Source organism: Brachyhypopomus gauderio, chromosome 1 (assembly GCF_052324685.1).
Source record: "Brachyhypopomus gauderio isolate BG-103 chromosome 1, BGAUD_0.2, whole genome shotgun sequence".
Lineage (NCBI taxonomy): Eukaryota > Metazoa > Chordata > Actinopteri > Gymnotiformes > Hypopomidae > Brachyhypopomus > Brachyhypopomus gauderio.
The window spans coordinates 2194702-2207123 of record NC_135211.1 but is presented as its reverse complement, the minus strand read 5'-3'; the positions used below and the strand labels follow the sequence as shown (position 1 = coordinate 2207123).

Sequence of the window (12422 nt, the reverse complement as noted above, 5' to 3'; positions counted from 1 at the left end):
CTTAATTTCAGGTGTAGGGTAGTTCATACTGGTTTTTGTATTGTGTTACAGTGATCTCGCACCACTTTACGCTTCAGCATGGGTTTTTATAAGATATTGGGCAAAAGTAATTTGTGGGTCTTCGCTTTTTTGCCGGTTGTTTTTTTAACACTAGAAGCGCCAAGCACCGGTCATTTGACCGGCCAATAGTCATTTAGTTCCACTGGATGCTTCTTCTTGGGGACAGGAACCACACAAGAAGTTTTCTACCTGACCGGAACCCTTCCTTGACTGCAGCTCAGTAGGGGTGTCACAATTTCCATATTTAATCGAAATTGATCGAAATTATGTCACAATCTCGAGCCTCGAAGTCAAAAAGAGGATTGACGATCACTCCCTCTAAGCTACGCAAGCACCCACACTGCGCAAAGTAAAGTCTAGTTTATACTGGATGCGTCGAGTGCAGCACGAGGGTCCGTGCGCCGAAAACGACATAATCGCGGTGGCTCCGCCCTTGCGCGAGGGTCTTGCGCGCTGGCGATTCGCAAGGTCGTGCACCTCTCAAATTTTGTAACTTCGCTCATGCTGTGCTTCCGCGCAATGAACCAAGTCATGTTTGCTGGGTTCATACACATTTACAAGGTGAAATTAAAGCACTTGTACGCCACTTTCAAGGTCCATTTCCCAGCACATTATTTAATTGTTGTTTATTTTCAAAACGCCCAATCTTAACGTCTTAACGTAATACAAGAGAACAGTTCAGTCAGCTATTTGTTGTGAAACAAAGTAGTTACAATTTCAAGCATTAGTACTTTAGCCTAAATTCCAGCACTTTTCAAACCTGGAACACAATACAACATTAAAATTCATCAGATAAATGTTCCTTCCCCTGTTTTTGAGAGGTATTTATTTATAATACCACATATCGTTTCGGAGACCAAAGAATGTGACGAGCCAAGTATACACGCCTCAGCTGTTCGCTCAGGTTCGGTGTGCAGAGTCGTGCGCTACGGTCACTCACGAAAGTATAAGGTCGCATCTTACAACTAAAGTGTTGCCCTCCATGTATGAAGACACTAAAGAAATAGTTTTTAAAGAAATTTTGTAGGATAAAGTTTAGTTTGTTAAAGCTCTATTTGTTCTATTATATTGTACATGACTGTTCCTGTTTTTTTTTTATATACGAATCGTGACCCTATTGGAAATCTAATCGAATCTAGGATTTAGAGAATCGTGACACCCCTTCAGCTCAGATTGAAGATGTGCTGAAGTATTCCACACAGCTGCTCAGCACACAGATTCAGCAGCTTAGGCTGAATTCCGTCCGGCCCTGCAGCGTTGCACTGTTTTAGTTTCTTCAGCTCCTTCTTCACCTGGTCAGCAGTGAAAGTTGGTACACTGCTACTCAACTCGTCCTGAGCGGGAGTAGTGGAAGGAGCATTACTGTCAGAGAAGGTGTAAATGTTTGGTATGGAGGAGATGAGAGCTGTTAATGGTGGTAGCTGTTCTGGTGAGGTTATAACAGGGGTGGGCAATTAATTTTTACAAGGGGCCACATGAGAAACCTGAATTGTGTCAGAGGGCCACACACACAATAATGACGTCATCACAGTGGCTCCGCCCACCTCTTCCGCGAACGGAGGAGGCGTTTATACTTGCCGCGTCACATTCTGTGCAGTGTTCTCCGAAACGATGTGTGTTGGTATAAAGAAACACCCCTCAAAAACAGGGGAAGGAACATTTACCTGACCAATTTTAATGTTGCTTTTTGTTTCAGATTTGAAAAGTGCTGGAATTTAGGCTAAATACTTGAAAATGTTTGAAATTGTAACTACTTCGTTTCACAACAAATAGCCATCTGAATGAACAGTTTTCTTGTATTACGTTAACACATACGAGCCTCTTGTAATTCCAGGACGAAACATGAGAGAACGTGAAGACGTTAAGATTGGGCGTTTTGAAAATAAATGTGATAAAAAAGCGAATTATTTCGGATCATTTCGAATATATGTATAAATATTTAACTTAATTAAGTGCTGGGAAATATTGAAATGGACATTGAAAGTGACGTATAAATGCTTTAATTCCACCTTGTAGGTGTATGAACCCTGCAAACATGACTTTGTTCATTGCACTGAAGCGTGGCGCGCGCGCGAAGTTACAAAATTCGAGAGGTGCACGACCTTGTGAATCAACAGCGCGTGAGGCCCTCGCCACCGCGATTACATAATTTTCGCCGCGCAGACCCTCGCGCCGCGTCAAGTATAAACCTGGCTTAAACCTAGCTTTAAAGCACTTCTACGGCACTTTCAAGGTCAATTTCAATATTTCCCAGTTGACTCAGGTTCTCTCTAAGCTCTGTTTCTGGAACGGAAAACCCTGAGCTTTCGTTAACTCTGAGTTTACTTACCCGCTTTCTGGAATACCCCCCTGTTCAGTCAGCTATTTGTTGTGAATCGAAATACAGTTACAATTTCAAGCATTTTCAAGTACTTTAGCCTAAATTCCAGCACTTTTCAAACCTGGAACACAATGCAACATTAAAATTCGTCACGTAAATTTTCCGCCGTTTGCGGAGGTTCGCGCGAGGTGCAACTCCCAAAAGTATAAATTCAGCCTTAACTTGTCGCTGATCACAGAGACCGTATTTCTCGCACAGCTCACACACACACACACGTACGTCCACACAGAATTAACACAAACGGAACGCTTTCAAAATAAAAGCGTCACAGTTGTATTGCACGCACGACATAGATATTTGTTTCATTTATGATTGGCCTCTCACGGGCCGGGTGTGGCCGCACAACGGGCCGGGTGTGGCCCACGGGCCGAAGTTTGCCCAGGTCTGGGTTATAAGGTTCAAAACAACTGGAGACCCAGCAGAGGACAATGGGGTAGTGGGGGAGACATGGTCAAACCTTAGAAAGAACTGGTTCAACTCATTCGCCCTTTCATAACTGCCATCGGTTATTGCTCCAGAGCTGCTAAGGTTGAAATCAGTAATGTCTTTCAGACCTCTCCATACATCACAAGAGTTGTTATTTTTCAGTTTGGTCTCCAGCCTAGTCCTGTACTCCTCTTTGGCCTTTTTAACACTAGAAGCGCCAATGCTCCGGTCATTTGACCGCTGTGACGTCTACTAGAAGCGCCGCCTCTGGTCGACCTAATTATACCTAGAAGCGCCGAGCACCGGTCACTTGACCGCAGCAGCACAAAAAATAATAATATCTTTGCACTGGATCCAATTTCAGAACCCTCCTTTCATGACTTTTCCCAGAATTGTCCTTTTAATAAACTAGTATTTTTGCATTGTTAAAAGAAACCCTGCACATGCTAGTTTCAATCGATTTCGCTCGTATCTCTGTAATATTGTCGTCGTCGCCTACACTTCAAGACTGTGATTCTCTTTTCTGCCAGCGGGTGTCGCAAAGATTCGTATGTCATTTAATATTTAGTATAACTAAATAAAGATCAATAGTTTTCAAAACTAAATTATTCAAAGTTCAAACTGATTATTGTGTAAAGACAAAACGGAATTCGTCCGTTGAACGAAAGTGAAAGTGTTTCACTTTCCAAAGTCTTAAAATATATACTTTATTTATTAATATTATTTAATATATACTATATATAAGTTTACATCAATGGTTTTCAAACCGTGAGAGCGTCTTGCTTTGCCTAATAAATGCTTTAGTAGTTTGCAGGAATTCTGCGAATGGTAATTAGCCTACTTATCAAGTCAATATCTCAAAGAAATGATCTCTCGGGTATAATCCCTCTTCGCCAGGGCTAGCTGTTAGATACATACATTATGTATGGCTGCTTTTGACACACTGGCATTACAAAAGAATTAAGCAGAATGCAAGTTACGTATGTAAATGCATACCTTTGCGAGCGAAACTGAGATGATGGCATGGGCGGTGCTGTTATGAACACTTTATTCACAATAGCATTCATGAGGCAACGTGAGCTATAAATTCGTCGGGACGCGGCTACACAGTTTGAGTGAAAACTCTGCTTGGGCGATCGAACAGCAACACAGTTTGCTTGAAAGCTCGGTTTTGGCGTTTGAACAGCAACATAGTTTGCGTGACTCCTCGGTTTGGGCGTTTGAACAGCAACACAGTTTGCTTGAAAGCTCGGTTTGTGTGATCGAACAGCAACACAGTTTGCGTGACTCCTCGGTTTGGGCGTTCTCGGAGATATTTGATAAATTTGTGAAAAATTTGTGAAAAACAGTATTGCTTCTTACACGCCCGGTGAGAACATAACTGTTGATGAGCAACTGTTCCCAACTAAGTTCCCAAGTTCACAATTCACTACATAAATGGAACTTAATTTGAGGTGGGGAACGAAACTTATGCAATATACGCTAAAGAGAGACGGGATGCACCCGTTGTTGGCCTGTAGCTGTGTTCTACAACCTCCAAAACCTGGCTGTAATTAATAAATATTGTTCAAACAGTGCATGAACATTAACCACAGCGGTGGAGGTTTATTCTCAAGTTCACAATTCACTACATAAATGGAACTTAATTTGAGGTGGGGAACGAAACTTATGCAATATACGCTAAAGAGAGACGGGATGCACCCGTTGTTGGCCTGTAGCTGTGTTCTACAACCTCCAAAACCTGGCTGTAATTAATAAATATTGTTCAAACCGTGCATGAACATTAACCACAGCGGTGGAGGTTTATTCTCAAGTTCACAATTCACTACATAAATGGAACTTAATTTGAGGTGGTGAATGAAACTTATGCAATATACGCTACATGTAAATCACCGAATGGTGATAACGCTCGGTGATAACACGGTCGTTAGGACGTGGGATCACACATCGGCTATTCACCGATCAAACACCTCATTTGAAACGGCAACACAATACGGCAAGATAAAAAAGTGAACATTAGAGAGGACAGAGGCAACTATATTCGTGAAGCCATCCGTATCATTTTAATAATTTTGCGTTTTGTTACGCAAAGGTACATAGCCTACCTTTTATAATGATATTTTTGTAATTATTTTGCCTATTTATGCTTTTTGTTCTTTGTCTAACACAAAACATTATAGACATTTATTTGTAGATTTGTTATGTTCACCATAGCCTACAATTCACTAACATACACAACTTTTAGACATTAAAACTTGAAATGGCGTAACATTGAGTATACAAACAAACTTGCTTTAGCTCGGTCTACGGGCTTCACTTTGCTACTCTGAGTATCGAACAAGCTTTTTGTGGATGTGGGGGTGGAAGGCTGCAGCGCAGTCTGTTTCATTAGCAAGACAAAAGACGTGAACGCTTCACAGTGGGGGTGCGGGCCAGTGGGTTAGTGGTGTGGCGAACGTACATGATAATATAGTGACATATATGCCAACAGAATAACACACAGACAAATAAGCAAACTATTACACTAACCAAGCAAACTATTACACTAAACAAGAAACAAAACTGAAACTATATTTTGCATTTACGTTTTCGCACAAACCAGGAAATGCAATATGAAACTAAACAAAACTGACAATGGGAAAGCTACTGAGAACAAGGTCACAAGGCACTGATTCTAAAAGGTTTAGTCAAATTAATTTGTTAACATATTGACGTTACGTGCAAATGTCACCATTACGAATATTTTGTTTGGGCGGCTCATTCTTCCTTTTGTGCAAAACGCCATCTAGCGTTAATTATGTGTCAGTACCAGCTCCCCTGTGTAAAGACTCAGCGGTCTTTTGACCGCCCGAGGCGCGCTTTAAGTAGGTGAAAACAACACGGCGCTAGTAGGAGGTGGTGAAATCGGTCAGATGACCGGCCCTCCGCGCTTCTAGGTATAAGTATGTAAATGAGGCGCGGCGCTTCTAGTGTTAATCCTTATTTTAAGCTCTCTTTGCACCCTTCTTATCCCTTGTCTTGAAGGCTCTCTTCTTCTGGTTCAGGATATATTTTAGGTTACTTGTAACCCATGGCTTGTTGTTTGCAAAACAACTGATAGTTTTAGAGGGTACAACAGAGTCCACACAAAAGTTGATGTAGTCTGTGACACATGATGTAACTTCATCAATGTCCTGATTGTGTGGGTCACAGAGAACATCCCACTGTGTGGCCTCAAAACAGCAGTGATTCCACATATTCAGGTGACCACTTCCTCACTGTCCTGGTGGTTGCTGCATGTCTTTGGACCAGGGGCTTGTACTGTGGAGTAAGGACCACAAGGTTGTGTTCAGATCATCCAAGGGGAGGAAGAGCTTTTGAGTTTAGGCTGCTTTGACATTATCAAATCAAATCAAATTTTATTTATATAGCGCTTTTTACAACAGTTGTTGTCACAAAGCAGCTTTACAATTGTCTGAGTCCAAGCCCCCAGTGAGCAAGCCAAGGGCGACAGTGGCAAGGAAAAACTCCCTAAGGGCATGAGGAAGAAACCTTGAGAGGAAACAATACTCGCTCTTTAAATTGTTGTTGTTGTCATGCCAGTCACCATGACAACAACAACAATTTAAAGAGAGACAGAAAAAAGGAAAAGATGTGAGGGATAAAGTCCATCTTGGTGTGGATTTATAAACATGAGTTCTTTATGTAATTCCTGTACAGTCCCAAACGTCTTGATGGTTGGTAATGTTATACATGAGTCCTTTATGTAATTTCTGTTTAGTCCTATCCATCATCCTTTATCCATCATCCACACTGGTTAGTCAGGGCAGTGGGTTGATCCTCCATCATATCTGGTTAGGCAGGAGGTGGCCGGCCCAGGATGGATCTCTGGAAAGGCTCATCTCTCCTCATCTCAGTGTTCCTCGAGTAGGCGGGCAGCCATGTGGAGAAGATAAAACAGGGAGAATTAGCTCTATATAAGGACATATACAGGACAGATGATATTATAAACATGTCTGGAGTATGGCAGCAACTCCGGCATTAAGTTAAATTATTACAGCCTAGCTAAAAAGGTAGCATAGACTTGGGAGCATTCTGAGACAGTGACCACATGCAATGACAAGATGACAGCACCAGTGCCTCAGTCTACCATAAAACCAGGACGGAACCCATATTATTCCTCTTGTAACTGAGATTCGACTATCGACCTGACTCTCTTCTCCAGAACCCCTGCATAGACCTTACAGGGGAGACTGAGGTGCGTGATCCCCCGATAGTTGGAGCACAATCTCTGGTCCCCTCTCTTAAAAAGGGGAACCACTACCCACTACTACTAGCCAGTCCAGAGTCACTGCCACCAATGTACACACGATGTTGCAAAGACGTGTCAGCCAGGACAGTCCCACAACATCCAGATCCTTAAGGAGCTCAGGGTGGATCTCAACTACCCCCGGAGCCTTGCCGCCAAAGATTTCTTTAAATCTTTTTTATCTTTGGACATGTACCTAAGATGAACATTTCAGACCCTTCCATGATTTATAAGTGGGAGAACTTGCAAAGTCACAGGGTGTTCAAATACTTGTTTTCCTCACTGTATATGGGAAGAAAAAAAGCAGTTATTTATGTATAATGCAAAACGATTGAAAAGAATGATGTGTTCCACATAAAATAAAATGAATGATAAACATTGTATTCTTTGCTAACATTACTTTAATCCATTCTGCAATTACAATGTGTGTGTTTTAGGGCTATGGTGGACAAGAAAAGGTATATATTGCCACACAGGGTCCAACTGTAAACACTGTGGGAGATTTCTGGAGGATGGTGTGGCAGCAACACTGCCCAATCATTGTCATGATCACCAACATTGAGGAAAAGAATGAGGTAAGCAAGACGCATATTACTACATAATATTGTTATAATCAAGTTTGCATTCCATCTGTTTTTAGTAGTGTTAATAGGAGTATTAACTAATATTAGTACTTAGTGACTTAGTTTGCATCTTAAACTACAAATATAGGGCCATATGAGTTTGCATATATGAATACAAAAGCATGTCAGAGCTGATTTAAAGCCTAGAGGCTTTTTAGTGTGTGCAGATGATGTTTGTGTGTGCATATTGTACCACCTCTTTCATGAGTATTCAGATAATAAATATGCATTTTAAGCGGTGGTTCCTGAAATTGCAAAATAAGGGGAGATGTTTTTAAAATTGACAACCTGAATCATGAACAGAGCAGATAAGTCGTGTGCTTTTTGATACCAAGAAGAAGGTGGCACAATTACTTGGTATTCAACATCAATGCAGAGAGAATATTTCACCACAGAATTACTAATGGTAGTAAAATTCTGTTGACTATCAAGTTAATGAAAAGAACCACAAGCATGGTGGAGCAAAGGCATCAGTTTTCCACATCAAGAGACTTCCTTGCGAAACAGCTCAAGCTCAGTGAGGTTTGATGGAGACCGTTTGTGAACAGCAGTTTTCAGCTCTTTCCATAGATTATCGATTGGATTCAGGTCTGTACTTTGACTTGGCCATTCTAACACCTGGATACGTTTATTTGTGAACCATTCCATTTTTGCTTTATGTTTTGGATGATTGTCTTGTTGGAAGATAAATCTCAGTCCTAGTCTCAGGTCTTTTGCAGGTCTTGATGGTGTTTTCAGGGTGATGAGCTGTGTTGCTTTTATGCAAAACATATTAATTTGCATTGTGGCCAAAAAGTTAAATTTTGGTTTAATCTGACCAGAGCACCTTCTTCCACATGATTGGTGTGTCTCCCAGGTGGCTTGTGGCAAACTTTAAAAGAGACTTTTTATGGATATCTTTGAGAAATGGTTTTCTTCTTGCCACTCTTCCATGAAGGCCAGATTTGTGCAGTGTACGACTGTACGATTGTTGTCCTATGGACAGACTCCCACCTCAGCTGTAGATCTCTGCAGTTCATCCAGAGAGATCATGGACCTCTTGGGTTTATCTCTGATCAGTCTTCTCCTTGTTCGAGATGAAAGTTTAGAGTGACGGGTCTTGGTAGATTTGCAGTGGTCTGATACTCCCATTTCAATATGATCAATTGCACAGTGCTCATTTTGATGTTTAAAGCTTGGAAAATCTTTTGCATCCAAATCTGTCTTTAAACTTCTCCACAACAGTATATCGGACCTGCTTGGTGTGTTTCTTGGTCTTCATGATCAGACTATCACAGAGCGGTGCATTTATATGGAGACTTGAATACACACATGTGGATTCTATTTGTCATCATCATTTAGGACAACATTGGATCATTCAGAGATCCTCACTGGAGTGAGTTTGCTGCCCTGAAAGTAAAGGGGCCGAATAATATTGCACACCCCACTTTTCAGTTTTTTTATTTGTTAAAAATGTTTAAAATATCCAATAAATTTCGATAAACTTCATTGGTCCACCCTTTGCAGCTAGAACAGCTTGAACTCTGGGAAGGCAGTCCATCAGTCCCATTTGTGAGGTCACTTGTGAGTTGTTCTACCGGGTTGAGGTCAGGACTCTGTGCAGGCCAGTCAAGTTTATCCACACCAGACTCTGCCATTCATGTCTTTATGGACCTTGCTTTGTGCATTGATGTACAGTCATGTTGGAAGAGGAAGGGGCCAGCTCCAAGCTGTTCCCACAAAGTTGGGAGTATGGAATTGTCCAAAATGTCTTGGTATGCTGAAGCATTCATTGTTCCTTTCATTGGAACTAAGGGGCCAAGCCCAGCTCCTGAAAAACAACCCTACACCATAATCCCTCTCCACCAAACTTTACACTTGGCACAATGCAGTCAGACAAGTACCAATCTCCTGGCAACCGTCAAACCCAGACTCATCCATCAGATTGCCAGATGGAGAAGTGTGATTCATCACTCCAGAGAAAGCGCCTCCACTGATCTAGAGTCCAGTGGCATCCGATGCTTTGCATTGCACTTGCTGATGTATGGCTTGGATGCAGCTGCTCGACCATGGACACCCATTCCATGAAGCTCTCTGCGCACTGTTCTTGAGCTAATCTGAAGGCCACATGAAGTTTGGATGTCTGTAGTGATTGACTCTGCAGAAAGTTGGCGACATCTTCGCACTTCAGCATCTGCAGCCTACTACTTTGTGGCTGATTTGCTGTCATTACCAAACTTCCATTTTCTTATAATACAACTGACAGTTGACTGTGGAATATTTAGGAGTGAGGAAATTTCAAGACTGGATTTGTTGCACAGGTGGCATCCTATCAGTTCCATGCTGGAATTCACTGAGGTCCTGAGAGCGACCCATTCTTTCACAAATGTTTGTAAAAAGCATGGCTGCATGCCTAGGTGCTTCATTTTATACACCTGTGGCCTTGAAAGTGATTGGAACACCTAATTCCGATAATTTGGATGGGTGAGTGAATAATTTTGGCAATATAGTGTATACTAATAGTTGTGTAATAGCTTTTCAGGAACATTTTCTTTTAACACTAGAAGCGCCAAAGCTCCGGTCATTTGACTACTGTGACGTCTACTAGAAGCGTCTACTCTGGTCAACCTAATTATACCTAGAAGCGCAGAGCACCGGTCACTTGACCGCAGCAGCACAAAAAAAAAAAAATCTTTGCACTGAATCCAATTTCAGAACTCTCCTTTCATGACTTTTCCCAGAATTGTCCTTTTAATAAACTAGTATTTTTACATTGTTAAAAGAAACCCTGCACAGGCTAGTTTCAATCGATTTCGCTCGTATCTCTGTAATATTGTCTTCGTCGCCTACACTTCGAGACTGTGATTCTCTTTTCTGCCAGCAGGTGTCGCAAAGATTCGTATGTCATTTAATATTTAGTATAACTAAATAAAGATCAATAGTTTTCAAAACTAAATTATTCACAAAGTTCAAACTGATTATTGTGTAAAGACAAAACGGAATTCGTCCGTTGAACGAAAGTAAAAGTGTTTCACTTTCCAAAGTCTTAAAATATATACTTTATTTATTAATATTATTTATTATATACTATATATAAGTTTACATCAATGGTTTTCAAACCGTGAGAGAGTCTTGCTTTGCCTAATAAATGCTTTAATTCTGCGAATGGTAATTAGCCTACTTTTCAAGTCAATATCTTAAATGCATACCTTTGCGAGCGAAACTGAGATGATGGCATGGGCGGTGCGGTTATGAACACTTTATTCACAATAGCATTCATGAGGCAACGCGAGCTATAAATTCGTCGGGACACGGCTACACAGTTTGCTTGAAAGCTCGGTTTTGGCGTTTGAACAGCAACATAGTTTGCGTGACTCCTCGGTTTGGGCGTTTGAACAGCAACACAGTTTGCTTGAAAGCTCGGTTTGGGTGATCGAACAGCAACACAGTTTGCTTGAAAGCTCGGTTTGGGTGATCGAACAGCAACACAGTTTGCTTGAAAGCTTGGTTTGGGTGATCGAACAGCAACACAGTTTGCTTGAAAGCTCGGTTTGGGTGATCGAACAGCAACACAGTTTGCTTGAAAGCTCGGTTTGGGTGATCGAACAGCAACACAGTTTGCTTGAAAGCTTGGTTTGGGTGATCGAACAGCAACACAGTTTGCTTGAAAGCTCAGTTTGGGTGATCGAACAGCAACACAGTTTGCTTGAAAGCTCGGTTTGGGTGATCGAACAGCAACACAGTTTGCTTGAAAGCTCGGTTTGGGTGATCGAACAGCAACACAGTTTGCGTGACTCCTTGGTTTGAGCGTTTGAACGGTTGCATAGTGCATTTTAAAAATGGCACAGAGAATCATGTACACCCCAAAGTAAGTGCTGGACATGCTGTGCAATATTGATGAGATGGAATCGGAGGGCGAACAATGTGAGGTGTCGGATGGAGAGGGCGAAAGTGAAATGGATCTGAATCTTGAATCTGATTCAGAATTGGACTCTGAAACTGAGTGTGGTGGTGACTCATTTCAGGCCAAAGACGTACGGTGTGGTTTGAACAAACTGCTGGCAAACCTCGGGGTAGAGCACAAGAGTGCAATATTGTGAGAGAAACCCCAGGGCCTACGTGTTATGCCAAGGACAAAATTAAAAGTCCACTGACCAGCTTACAGTGTTTGATTGACACAGAAATGTGGGGCGCAATTCTGAAATACACAGAGGCAGAGGCTGAACGAAATAATGCTCAGTTCAAACTAACAGCTGACGAACTGAAAGCATTTGTGGGTCTCGTTTATTTGAGAGGTATAACAGCCGGTAAAAGCATGAAACTTGATGAATACTGGTCTGCTGACTTAGGAAATCCCATTTTCAAAGAGACAATGTCTAGACAGACATTCAGAGATATCATGCGCTATCTGCGCTTTGATGTCAAGAGCACAAGGGCTGCCCGCCTTGCGGCTGATAAATTTGCCATGATCTCGGAGATATTTGATAAATTTGTGAAAAACAGTATTGCTTCTTACACGCCTGGTGAGAACATAACTGTTGATGAGCAACTATTCCCAACTAAAGCTCGCTGTCGTTTCACTCAGTACATGGCCAATAAACCCGATAAATTTGGGATTAAGTTCTGGGTGGCCGCTGATGTTGAAACAAAATATATGTTGAACGCC

General features: G+C 41.7%; 1 protein-coding gene across 4 annotated transcripts in view; it reads left to right on the top strand.

The window, feature by feature from the left end:
* ptpn5 (protein tyrosine phosphatase non-receptor type 5) overlaps positions 1-12422 on the top strand; it is a 182497-nt gene that overhangs the window by 150596 nt on the left and 19479 nt on the right. For all 4 annotated transcript variants that reach the window (XR_013131009.1, XM_077006761.1, XM_077006961.1 and 1 more), the window contains one exon: positions 7592-7729. Coding sequence is in view for 3 of the 4 variants with exons in the window: in XM_077006761.1 (XP_076862876.1) it covers positions 7592-7729 (138 nt within the window). In the remaining variant the exon portion in view is untranslated. The remainder of the gene's footprint in view (positions 1-7591; positions 7730-12422) is intronic.